Genomic DNA, 12930 nt, shown 5'->3' on the forward strand with positions numbered 1-12930 from the left:
GCTTGGAGATTCTCAGTTGGGCGCGCGTCCCCCCCTCACCTGCGTGAATGGCGCGAATGGCGGGAGTGGCGATAGTCCCCGTCGCCGCCGTACCAGCCGCACTCGCCTTCCCTGTCGCTTGGCCCGCTTGACTCGCTTGGCGCGCTGGGCTGGCCGGGGTCTTCCCGCTCCCGCCCGCCGAGGAGCCTCAAGTGCAGCTGGTTAATCTCGTCGAAGATGATTTGCGTGAAGAGCAAAATGATCTTGAGCTTGTTCAGGTCACTCTTGCCCAGCGACTTGAAGTAGTTACGCCGGTTGTACCTGACGTACAGACACAAGTAGGCAGCCACCAACAACACGTTCACAGCAATGAACAGCGAATTTTTATTGTATGAGGAAAGGAAGAGGAAATATTTTGAAAAGATGCTGAAGAGCAATTCTGGCTTGATGAAGTTAAAGTAGACAAGCAGGTCGTATCTCAGTAGGGAAATAATAAAGCCAAAAAAGATGGCCATATATTTGAAGAAATAAAATTTTATATTTTGAATTCTAAGGGACCTGTTTTGCTTCACAACGTGTTCATTGTCGGTGATTTTCTTCAAACAGGTGCTCCTAATCTTTTCGAGGTCTCGCTTGAGCATGTAGATGCTTTGGTTGCTCTTCAGGTCGATCGTTTCGTCGATTTTGAATAGCAGCTCGTGTATCATGTTAAGTTCCCTCACGTCTTCGTTGCGCAAGCCGGTGCGCATACCGCTGCCCATACCGCTGCCCATACCGCTGCGCATTCCGCTGTGCATACCGCTGTTCACTCCGCTGCGCATTCCGCTGTGAATACCGGGGGGGAGGTAGGCCGAGCTTCTCCCGTTCACATGGTAGTCGCTGTCCGTCAGGAAGGACTCGCGGGACACGTCATTATCCGCACCGGGGAAGTAGCTCCCGCGGGGGTAACCCCCTTTGGCGTAGTCCCCCCTGGCGTGGGCCCCGTATCTGCTCATCCCAGCGTTCCCATTCCCCAAAAAGAGATACTCCTCCGGTATGCTTCTCCTCTGAGGATACCTGGAATTGCCATGCCTGCTGTCTATGTGGTCATCCTGGTCATCGCCACTCAAATCGCTCTTCACTCTCCCCCCATACGGATCATGTTCATATGGAACGTTACAGCTAAACCTGTTTCCTCTCTCATGAATATATTTTCGATTGGCTCCTTCGAGTTTCGCCTTTTCATATTTCCACTTTTCCTTTTTAAGTAAGTCGCTTGGAATTTCGGGAAGGTAGATGGTCAAAAACTCGAGTACCTTATATGTGTTGCTCCCACTGTCGTGCACATCGGTGTATTTCAATTTGTTGGCATCATCCAACTGGTGGAGCCTGTCGACGTTGGTAGCTCGTCCTCGCCCCCCACTCGTCCTCTTAATGTAGCTGTTTATGCTGGTGTGGAGCAGACTGTAGATGGTTGTTACCACTTCGTAGATGAGGACCACGCAGAATATGCTCAGGTTCTTCAGGCAGTCCCCGTAGTTTATTTTTTTTTCGAACAGCTTATCCAGGTGAGTTTTCAGCTTTCCTTCGGTCGATTTTGGCGGGTCGCCGCGTTTGGTGGGGGGGGGCCCCGTCGAGGCTTTTCCTGTCGAGGCTTTCCCCACGGACGCGCGGCCCATGGAGGCTTTCCCCGCCGGAGCTGGCCCCCCTGCCCGCATCGAGTTTAACCGGCCGATGCCCCCCTTGGCGGCACTCGCCGAGCTGAGTATTTTATCCTTAAACGAGTTGTAACTTTTGGTCAGAATTTTTTTCAAAATCCCGCCTGTCTCTTCTTCGCCGGTGGATTTCTCCTGCGCGCGTTCGCCCTTCCTGTGCGGTGTGTGGAAGTTGCTCTGGTCGCCCCCATAGCGGGGTGGTCGGTCGTCCTGGTAGGGTTCCTCTCCAGCGTAGTGGTGCGCTCCCCCACCGTAGCTGCGGCCTCCTTCGTTATAGCCTCCCTCTTCCTCTCCGTAGCACTGTGCTACATGGTCTACATCCCCCCCCGCGCTTCTCCGGCTGATCATTTTGGTGATCATTTTGGGGAAGAGCAGGACGTTCTGGAAGGACCGAATGGATCTGTTGAAGAACTGGTTTATCACCTGGGCGTTCTTGCTCAGGGGGTTTCGCCAATCGAGGGTGTTCTGTGTTGGCAGCCCGCTTCGCCAGTCGAGGGTGCTCTGTTTGGGCAGCCCGCTTCTCCAATCAAATTCACCGCGTCCGTTGGCTGCTCCGTGGTGCCCCGCGTCCGGCTCGAGTTGCGCCCCGTCGAGGAGGGAAGCGGCCCCGTGGGGGCTGGCCAGGCTGTACCTGAACAAATTTAAGCTCCTTAAAAAGTACTGAGTGAGGTAGAAGACCACTCTGTAGAGGCTAATTTTTTGAAGCATGTCAATTCTGGTGAGGCAGATGGTGACTTTGTTCAGCTGGTTATCCATCAGATAGTTAATAATTCGAAGGAGCCTGTTGTTAATAGAAAACTGGTTAGAATCTATAAAGAGGAAAATTGCATCTACGTATTTAGACAGGTTCATAACTATTTCGTCGTACTCTGCATCACAGATGTCATTGATCCCACTGGTATCTAAAAAAGAAACTGAATTGATTCTGTTCATATATTTGGTTAGATGATTCTGGTAGCAAATTTTTCCAAAAAGGTACTTTTTAACATTATGGGCTTTTTTCCGTAGTTTTTGAAATGGCTTAAACAGATAATCGCAGTTTTCTCCTGACAGGATTACTCTCTCATTTTGATTGTGTTCATCCATGGTATGTATGGGACTACCAGGAGAGGAGAGATGGTCCTGCTCGTTGGGGTCACCCATATGGTTAGTGTTCATTTGTGTAGTTTGTCTTTCCCTATGGTAGTGAGAGGAGCCATAAGATCCGCCCCTATTTTTGTGTCTATTCATAAGCCCAAATTGGTAATTGGCATTATTTAACCTCTTAAAGTTAAATTTGAAATTATTTTTTATATCAACGTAGGTGATTTCGTTTTTCTTGGCAATCGAACTGGTGTTTTGGACGTAACTCTCGGTGAACCAGTTAATGAAGGAGCTCTTTCCACTCTGGGGATTGCCCAAAAGCAAGACGGTAGTTTTTTTGTGAAAAACGGAGATGTCTACGTTTAGGTAGTCGCTTATAAGATTCAGATTCAAATCATTTATGCAGATGCTGTTGTTGCTGTCGTTTACATTTTTTAAATTGGAGTACCTGGACTGTTTGTTGTAAATTTGGTCTATTCGGTTCAGCACATCTGCGATGAAGCTGTCGTTTTCTCCCCTCAGGTAGGCGGTGTCTCCCGTCAGGTAGTACTCACTGTTGGGGTTACGCTCATCGGCGATTCTGCTGTTGAGGGGTGGGCTCGCTCCGCACGCGGCGGATTCGGCAGCGGCTTCGGCGGCGGCTTCGTCACTACTGTTGCAGCTGTAGCAGCAGGAGGCCGCCTCTTCGGCTTCCCCGCCCTCCCTGGACGTGGCCTTTCCGCCGCAGTGCTCCTTCGTCATTTGCTCCTTCGTCATTTGTTCCTTCGTCATTTGTTCCTTCTTGGTTCGGTAATTTGCCAGCAACTTGTTGTAGCGCTCAAACATCAGCTCGTTCTTCCTATCCGTTTTGGCCTCCCCGTTTTGCAGCTTTCCATTCTTATCCCCCCTCTGGTGGTCCGTCTGCAGATTGTGTTCTCCCTCCTCTGCCTTGCCTGCCTCGTAATAGTAATTATTATAAGAGTTGAAGTTTATTTGCCTGGCTTCCTCGTCGAACTCTTCCTCTTCGTAATCGTCATCATCGTCATCGTCGTCGTCTTCCTCGTCGTCGCCAATTTGGTAGTCTTCATCATCATCGTCATCGTCGTCGTCATCATCGTCGTCGTCTTCTTCGTCATCTTCGTCGTCCTCCTCTTCCTCCTCTTCCTCCTCCTCCACCTGCGCACCGTCGCAAACCTCCTGGTGGGGGCCCCTGCCCGCCACGCAGTTGTTGCCTTTCTTATCCGCTTTGCTAAACTTAACGGCCTGGTCTAAATAGTCCATGTCCATCAGGCCCATTTTTTTCTTTTTCTGATTGTGCATTATATTTTTGTAGTTGTTCATGTTCATTTTATTATTTTGGCAGTTTTCATCATTTCGGCGATTTTCATCATTTCGGCGATTTTCATCATTTCGGCGATTTTCATCATTTCGGCGATTTTCATCATTTCGGCGATTTTCATCATTTCGGTAGTTTTCGTCTTTGGGGCCGTTCACCCCGTTTTGCACGTTGGCGCCTTTGGCGTACATGTTTCTATCGGTGGGTGTTCACGTGAGTGGAGACCGATGGGTGGGCTGCTCGAAGGAGAGGCGCGACAAATGGGGAGGGACCCTTTCTCAGGTGAGAAGACGAGCGGAGGAATTCCCCCCTGTGAAAGTGTATTTTTACGCGCATACGAGGTTACTACACTGTGTAGGGTTCCGCTTCTGAGGAACTTGAAGAAGCATGGCGCTGCCTGGAAAACTCGTCACCCCCGGGTGTCTAAAGAGGTTGTGTGCATGCTGCTAAGTTCAGCTCTCCCTTTTTTTTTTTTTTTTTTTTTTCCACGAGAGTTGAGAAATTTCACGCTTCTTTACCGCTACGCGTCTCCCTCTCGACATGGGGAGGTTTTTTTTTTTTTCAGTCCCTTCCCCACCTCGCAGGGTTTCAACTTGTCCGGCCATTAGCTTTCCCTTTTCGAGGCGGCTCTCCAGCGTGCGCCCGAAAAAATGCGTTTCCCGGTGCCCCAATGAGAGGTAGGCACGTTTCGTTTGTCACGTCACTTTTGGTACTTTTTTTTTTTTTTTCAGCGCGGTGGGGTATGCAAGACAGGGTTGGGGGGTGTACATGTGTAGATATGTGCATATATGTACACATATGTGTGTTTTTTTTTTTTTTTTTTTTTCTCCCCCCTTTGTTGCTTCGTATAAGGGGAGCAAAAGGGAAGACCTAAGCTGCGGGCCTTTCCAACATAGGGCCTTCTCCTACATCGTAAAGTTGAACGTGAAGGTTCCTTTTCGAATGGAGCAAATGGGTGGGATGGCTAGCCGGCCCATGTTCGTGGGCATCATAGAGGGCACAACGTTGGGGGGGTGATCAGCCACACTGAGGTTACGTCGCTCTTTTTTTTGTTCATAACTTTTTTTTTTTTAATGGACACCTTTGGCTTCTTGACTAAATGGAAAAGGGAAAGCTGCCACGTGTTGGGACGTATGACGTTGCAAGGTTTCCTTTTTAACCCCCCCGGGGAGGCATTTCCTCCCCCCTCCAACCATAAACATACATAAACACACACGCGCATGTGCCAGACTGCTTATCATTCCTTTTGAATGTATTTTCAAAGCGGGGGTGGGGATGACCCATCGGAGCAGGACCCCCTCCTTTCTTCTCGCTCGTGGAAGTGGTTTCTACGTGTGCAAGCCAACCGCTACACACGTGATTGATGGTGTAGCGTTCCTCGCGGGGAATGTACCTCCCCATTGGGGCTGTCTTCCAGCTTTTTTCGCGAATGGGCTGACCAACAGGAATAGGGTGAAACCACGTCATTGCAAATTTGGCAAGCTGTCCATAAAGTGGACGCGAAAAAAAAAAAAAAAACTTCCACGTTGTTCCTTTTTGCAACGCCTGAAAAGGGGAGGAGGCAGCCCCCCCGCTCCACCTCATCACATCATTTTTTGGTGAAAAAAAAAAAAAAAAACCAACACGTAAGTGCGCACATAAAGCAGGGCGCGCAAAACCGCTTGGACGAATGTTGTTACGCAAAATTGCTATAAGAGGCAACACAGCTAAGTGAAGAAATTTATTTTAACATTCATTTTGCTTTATTTCGTCCCATTCCGCGTCAATCCTCTTTTTTTGGAGGCTCTTTTTTTTTCCCGCTGCACGCGCAAACTGTGCATTCATCTTTGCAAAGTTGCGCAAAAGGATAATTGAAATAAAGAGGAAATTTGTTCGCCACTCATAAGGGATGTACACTCCTCATTTTTTGAAAGCAGGACGAGTGTGCTTCTTTCTTTTGACACCCAAGGAACATTTCGTTCACGCTTGCAGTGATTGTGACTGCGATTGTAATTGTAACTGTAATTGGGATTATTTTTTTTTTTTTTGTTTTTTTTTTTTTTTTTTTCCACCCGGGGGAGTGAAACTCGCTCGATCTGTGCATAGCCATACCATTTCGAGGGGAAAGAAAAAGGATACCGCGTGAAGGGGCAAGCCCACCATAACATGACATAACATCAGATTACATAACATCAGATTACATAACATCAGATTACATAACATCGCATAACATAACATGCGCACCGAGCGGTGAACCGAGGGAGCACGCTAAGCAGGCGGCGATGCCAAGGAAGGGGTCCTCTCCAAAGGAGCGCCCCACCGCGTTGAGCCCACGCAACAGGAGGGTACAAAATGTTTGCAAAATGCACATGGAGTCCTTTTCGAAACGACTGCTCCACCTGTTGAGAGTGAACCGAATGATGTTTTGTGGCCCACGTAGGTACGCCTACCATTTTGAGAAAACCAGCGTTCCCAGCAAAGGGGAGGCAGCCAAGCGGCTGGACCACTTGGTGGTGAGGATAAGCCGCAATAGGAGAAACGACGCGTTTGAGGAGTCGGCGGTGAGTCAAGCCGAATTGGAGGCAACCCTTCGCACAGGTGGGGTAAGAAGTGGGCTAGGAAGTGGCCTAAGAAGTGGCGCAAAAAATGACCCAAAGGGCGGCCCCAAACGTGGTGCACACTTCACGGCCAGCTTTGGCCCAAATGATGAAAGTGAAGAACGGCGGGGGCAGGAGTATCTGCTGAACGAGTTAAACGAGTTTGTCCCCGTGGATAGGGGGGGCGGGGGAGTTGGCGGTACGGTGAAGAGCTCCCCCCAGAGTGGAGACCCCAAAGGGGGTAAGCATACACCTCCGAGTGAAGACCCAAAAGGGAGTAAACATGCTACCAAGAGGGCCCCCCCCCTGGGCAGCCACCACGATGAAGAGGCAAAGCTGGAAAGGCTACTAAAGAAGAGACAAGGCATAAAAAAAGACATCGTGACGATAACGGAAAAGGCAAGGGACGAAATTAAGCAGTTAGTAAAGGAATACCGGAGCAAGAAAGATGGGGATCCAAATTACATTTTAAAATTATTTTACATAATCAAAGGATGCAACGGACTGACTCATTCGTTTAACTTTGTTCATAAGAATGAGCTGCATGCAAATGATGAACTTATCTTTGAAGACGACGGTAGGGAGAACATCCTCCTAGCGATTGATAGCAAGTGCATACTCTACGTCATTAACACCACGCTGGATTACTACAGAGACGATTTGACGGAGCGGTTTATCTTCACGAACCCGAACGTCACCTCCGTTTGCCCCTGCGGGACGAGCTTCCACTTTAACCGTGGAGGGGGCAGCGGCGGGGATAGCGGCGGGGTTAGCGGCGGGGTTAGCGGCGGGGGCTGAGCCGCACGTACGTAGACACCTGCATAGGCACCTGCATTGACACCCGCATTGACGCACGCTTACTTGGCCGCGTTCACGCCTTTTTTTTCCCGTGCGGCCTTTCCCAAATGAACCCCGCCTCAGGGCTCCCATTTGAATTTCGCAGACACAACCCGCTCAGCCAGCAGCACTGCCTTCTGGCGGGGCGCCCTCGTTTTGCATTTTGATGGTCTGCAGCAGACTGTCCATGTCGATTTCGCCCTCCTTGACGTAGCTCAGGTCCTGCGCAGGGGGGGTGAAGCGGTAAGGCGGTAAAGCGATAAAGCGGTGAAGCTACACAGCGGTGAAGCTACACAGCGGTGGGGGCACCCCTGCCGGCAATTACCTTCGGGTACAAATTGGCGTTCTTCTTGTAAATCGCCTCATCCTTCGTGATGCAGTAGTAGAGGACGCCATCACAGACGTACAAATCAGACTGGGCTTCCTCTTTGGCAGCACCCGCTTGGTTGCCCTTCTCCTCTTCCTTCGTGGTGGTGGTCATGTGCACCTCGCCGCTTCCCTTTTTCAGAACCGTTAGAGGTTCCACTGCAAAGGAGGAAGCATCAAATTTGTAGAGGCCCCCGTCAGTTAAGCGGCCCCCGTCAGTTAAGCGGCCCCCGTCAGTTAAGCGGCCCCCGTCAGTTAAGCGGCCCCCGTCAGTTAAGCGGCCCCCGTCAGTTAAGCGGCCCCCGTCAGTTAAGCGGCCCCCGTCAGTTAAGCGGCCCCCGTCAGTTAAGCGGCCCCCGTCAGTTAAGCGGCCCCCGTCAGTTAAGCGGCCCCCGTCAGTTAAGCGGCCCACATCGGTTAAGCGGCCCCAATCAGTTAGGCCCCCCCGATGTGTATCCTCCTCTCCAGGGGCCTCCCCCCCCTCGGTGAACAAATAATTGGTCAAAAATTTGTTCGTAAAAACGGGGTGCTTATTTTTGAAGAGCCAGCTTTTGGCATTTATGAGGAGCACTTTTTTCTTGTTGGTTTTTCTAAAGGTGTGAATGTACAGCTGCAAAATGTAGTGGTCCTGAGGGAAGGTGTCTCGAATGTGCTTCTTGAAGAAGGTGCTTATGGTGCGTATGACATCTTCAATAACGTCTGGCTTAGACAAAAAAGGGAAGAAATAGTTGAGGCATTTTTGAGACACCGCCACGACGCTGTTGCGATAGACGTACACATCGAAGAGGAAGCAGAGGTTGAGATGCACGTATTTGGAGAGAATGAGGTGGTTGTTTTCGCTGCTCGTTTGGTTTTCTTTCAACGTCTTGTAAACGTCCGTGCTGCTTTTTAGCATGAGGAGGGCGTCATAGAGAGTGTTAACTTCCAGGCTGAAGCTGTTCACGAAGGACCCCTTTTTCAAATTTTTGTAATTCACTCGCAGGAAGACACTTCCGTTGAGTTCCTCGATGGCTTGTTGGATTTCCTCCAGCTGGCTGCGGAACTGCTCGCTTTGGAAGAGGCTCTTCCGTTGGCGTTTTTCAGACGTTTCATCGTGGAAGCGGTTGTGAGTGGGGTGGCTAGTGGGGTCGTCTTGGGGGCACCTCAATTGAGTCGCTTCTTCAATTCCGTTGTTGGTACTTACGTGTGCGCTTTTCACTTCTGAGTGGGTGGCCTCATCCGCCGTCGCCGCCGCTTCCACCGCCTCCCCCCCCGAGGATGCGTCCGAGTAAGAATCGAAGGACGAGTACTCATTGTCCTCCTCCTGCACAGCCCGCAGCCTGTTCCTCTTGACGTAACTTGGGAGGAAAACAGAATCCAGCAGGAGGTACCGGACGACCTCATCATTCAACTTTATGCTACGCGACTTTATCATTACGCTGTGATACATTTCATACAGTTCTTTGTACCTTATGGCATTGCTCTTTTTCAAAGAGGAATTGTAAAAGTGGGGTTCGAACAGGGAGAACAAGAAGGCATTCATCTGGCGGATTCCTCTTTCTACGTCATTTGCCGAAGGTGCACAGCAGCATTCGCGGAAATTGGGGGAAAAACTTTTTTTTTTTTTTTCCTCCAATGTGGTCTCCCCACTTATCGAGTGCAACTTGATGGAGCGAAGCACCCCGTTGGCGAGGGTGGCGGCGTTGGCTTCGTTGGCGGCGTTGGCGGCGTTGGCGGCGTTGGCGGCGTTGGCTTCGTTGGCTTCGTTTCCCCTGAGCACCACTTTGAGTTGGTTTTGCCTTGCCGCAGGGGGGGTTCGCGTGGCTGCCTCTTTCGATGGGGCTTCCTCTTTCGACGTGGCTACCCCGTTTGGCTGGCCCCCCCCCGCGACAACCCCGCCGAGGTTGTAGTCCCACTTCCTACTGATGAGGGTGCATTCGTTCGAAGTGACCGTCGCGACGCCTCTGTCCGGGTGCAGATCAACTGCCACCTTAACCAAGTTGTGGCTAAACTCCACGTCTGCTTCATCAGTGCTCAGCAAAAGAAGCCCGTCCAGGTGAATCTCACGGACCATTTGGAGGGTTTCATCACGCCCGAGTACCCTTCTTCCATGCTCGCAGTCCTCCAGCCGCATCTTCAATTTTTGTGCCTTCTCCTTAACATGACCCACAAGGGAATCTTTCACTTTGCGAGAGTTAAGAATCAGGTGGATGCGCTCAAAATTGTTCATCAAATAATCGTAAAGGAATGAGCTCAGCAGGACTGTGTCGTCACCAAGGGGGTGCGTCACGCAGGGGCAGTCGTCCGCCGTGCCTTCTTCCTTCGCCGCTTCGGTTGCTTCGGCGGTTTCGGTTGCTTCTACCGCTTCGACCGCTTTGACCGCTTCGTCCACGTCACCCCTTGGGGGGATTCCCCCCTTGTCGCCCTGCATACCCTCCTGGGCAGTGTCCATTTTTGCGGAGCGACTGAATCGTCTGAGCTTTCTCGATGCAGCGCTGACTTTCAAAGCATTCCTCTTTGTTGCAATTTGGGTGCCTGTCAAAATGGTAAAATTTTGACGCCCCCCTTGAGAGAAGCTCCAACCGGGAATGATGAGCGGACTGAGCAGGTAGCGACGGTCCACTCAGTTGCTAGCAATGAGCACGGGGGACATGCGTGCATTCATCGCTGCTATTATTTCCTATGTTGTGAAGTTGGGCAACGTTTGCATGTACGCCACGAGATGCAGCCATGAAGCGTTTCACCCCGGGAAAGTTAAAAATGATACAAAAAAAAAAAAAAAAATAAAAAAAAAAAAAATATATTTTCCAGATTACAATTCTGGAGCATATAGAAATATATGCTAAGCCATTCTCCACTCAGTTGCTACCGCAACGGAAAAAAATAAACCGACTGAACAACAGTGCTGCAATTGTTTTGTTTTATCTCCTGGGTGGGTGCCAAAAGGGAAGGGACCCATTTGGATAACGTGCTTCTTCACCCTCCCACCGTGAGTGGCAAGCCCGTCCCGTTTTTCTTTTCCCCCCCCCATTTTGCACCTCTTTTTAGTAGGGCCGACTGGCTGAGCAGCGTTCGGAGTGCCATCCTGCCAGTGGGTTAACTACCAATCGGATCGCTCCTATGGTTTGCACAGATACGTTCAGCCGCATGTACATGTGAGAGTAGCATCTTGGCGTGTTTACAAGAAACGGGCTTTTTTTTTTTTCACGCTTAAGGCTTCGCCGTTGTACTGCCGCTTAGCAGTTTGGCCTCTCCACCGCCGCTTATCAGTTTGGTCTCTCTTCACCGCTGTACAGCCGCACCGCGGCACCGCTTTGCCGATTCCCCGAATTGCAAAATTTGAGGGGCACGCAACTGATGAGCATCTACCTCCGTCAGTTCACCTTCGTTCGTAGCTTCCTGGCTAGGGGATGTCATTTGTATGCAAAAGAGTGGCACCTGTGCGAGGCATTTTTCCTAGCACCTCTGGTTAAGGAGAAACGGAGAGTTAAACGAAGCTGCAACGTGAGAGGGCTGCACCTATTCGAGCCGCGCGAAGGGAGCAGTCTCGAACGGTGTGACAAGCCGCCTCTGTACACATATACACGCAGCGGCAGGCGTGCAAGCATCACATTCATCCTAATGGAGTGTTTTTTTTTTTTTTTTTTTTTTTCTTTTTCTTCCTCCTAACTGTTGTGAGGTTACGCGTTCGCGGAGGAAATTAATTTTTTCATTTCGCCTTTTGTACGACGCGTTTCGCGCATCTCTAATTTGAGAGGCCCTACGTTGTTCGTTTTTTGTGTTTAAGCCTGTGGGTTCCTTCACTTGGCTCCCCTCACGTGGCTTCCTTCCCCCTGGCGCGCTTCCCCATCTAATCGCCGCAACTCGCAGCGATGCCCGCACGGGGGTGACGAGCTTAAGCAGGGCAAGAGGGCATGTGAGCTGCTATGAGAGCATCATGAGAGTGGCCATGCGAGCAGCTTTGCTTATGTTCGTATACACATGCGCGTGCGTATGGAACGGTCCCTAATGGTTTCTCATTCAGCTGGAGAAGCCGCACGGGCAGTTACATCACGGTGACTTCTTCACGGTGACTTCCCCACGGGTTACTTCCCCACTGGTGACTCCCTCTCTGGTGACGTTCTCCCCAGTGATCGCGAACGAGAAGTGGCCTCCCAATCCCCGCGGAGGGAGCCATTCCACAGCGGCTCCCCCTTCGCACGTGAAGAAGGCGATAGGGTGACCAGGAAGGTTCCCCACCGCAAATGCATCTCTTGTCATATGCACCTTTTGTGAAAAACTTTCTGCCGCCCCTCCCCCTTCACCATTTTGTCGTCACCCCATTGGCATATTAGCTATTTATTATTATTTTTTTTTATTTTTTTTTTTATTTAATTTTCTCTTTTCTGGCTTTCACTTTTTTGTTGGCTTCACCAGCGTCCTTTTCCTGGGCGTCGCTTCCAACCCAGTGCGTCTGCACACGCAGGAGCGTACAGGCATGAGGTGGCACAGCGAGAGAGAGCACGCGCAGAAGGATGTTCCTCCATTTCGTTGACGGGTAAGGCGAGAGCAGGCTGCGCGCACGCGGATGCGTAGGTTTACATCTGCATAGACGAGCAGATGTGGTGACGAGTGAGTATACCTGTGGTGAGTGCCCCCCTCCCCGGGAGAACAGCAACCCGTTGTAGAGTCCACTCGCAGGGGTGATGCCTATTTGTCTACAGCGACGTTTTAGATGAGCGTATGTGATAGAATGAGTCCGCCACAGCCCCGTTTGGTGCACCACATGTGGAGTTGTTCCCCTGGGGAGAAGCTTCACCACCCGACCACCCCTGAAGCGATAACCCCATGGGGGCGAATTGCACTTTTCCCATTTTTGTGAATCTTCCCCCTCTTAGAAAAGGACGCACCTGACGCAGGACGCGTGTTCTTAATGAATGGCGCGAGTCCCAAGGGGAAGGCAGAGCCCAGAGGTAGAAGCAGCGGCCGCGGCGAAGGGGGGGAGAAGAGCAAGCAGGGAAGGAGCACAAATTAACAGAAAAGGAAGCACAAAATAACGCAACGAAATGTGATTGCCCAATTCGCTGCCCCCTCCCCCGATTTGCTCCATACCCAGTTCGCC

At 50.8% G+C, this 12930-nt stretch overlaps 3 protein-coding genes across 3 annotated transcripts, besides 4 other annotated features; 1 reads left to right on the forward strand and 2 right to left on the reverse strand.

Moving 5' to 3' along the window:
- Positions 1-35: 35 nt before the first annotated feature.
- PVX_095100 (hypothetical protein, conserved) lies at positions 36-4674 on the reverse strand (the record flags this gene model as incomplete). The annotated part of the gene is made up of 1 exon (XM_001614437.1): positions 36-4674. The coding sequence occupies exon 1, from the start codon at positions 4260-4262 to the stop codon at positions 36-38; it is 4227 nt and encodes a 1408-aa protein (XP_001614487.1). The 5' UTR covers positions 4263-4674.
- Positions 52-124: a microsatellite.
- Positions 1795-1817: a microsatellite.
- Positions 4675-6467: 1793 nt separating the features above from the next.
- Positions 6468-7445, forward strand: PVX_095105 (HesB-like domain containing protein; the record flags this gene model as incomplete). Its single annotated transcript, XM_001614438.1, has 1 exon — positions 6468-7445. The coding sequence occupies one exon, from the start codon at positions 6468-6470 to the stop codon at positions 7443-7445; it is 978 nt and encodes a 325-aa protein (XP_001614488.1).
- A 156-nt stretch (positions 7446-7601) lies between these two features.
- On the reverse strand, positions 7602-10281 carry PVX_095115 (D123 (regulator of eIF2), putative; the record flags this gene model as incomplete). The annotated part of the gene is made up of 3 exons (XM_001614439.1): positions 7602-7706; positions 7810-7971; positions 8263-10281. The coding sequence occupies 3 exons, from the start codon at positions 10279-10281 to the stop codon at positions 7602-7604; spliced, it is 2286 nt and encodes a 761-aa protein (XP_001614489.1).
- Positions 9599-9628: a microsatellite.
- A 727-nt stretch (positions 10282-11008) lies between the features above and the next one.
- Positions 11009-11031: a microsatellite.
- The last annotated feature ends 1899 nt before the right edge of the window (positions 11032-12930 follow it).

This window comes from Plasmodium vivax, chromosome 8, assembly GCF_000002415.2.
Source record: "Plasmodium vivax chromosome 8, whole genome shotgun sequence".
NCBI lineage: Eukaryota > Apicomplexa > Aconoidasida > Haemosporida > Plasmodiidae > Plasmodium > Plasmodium vivax.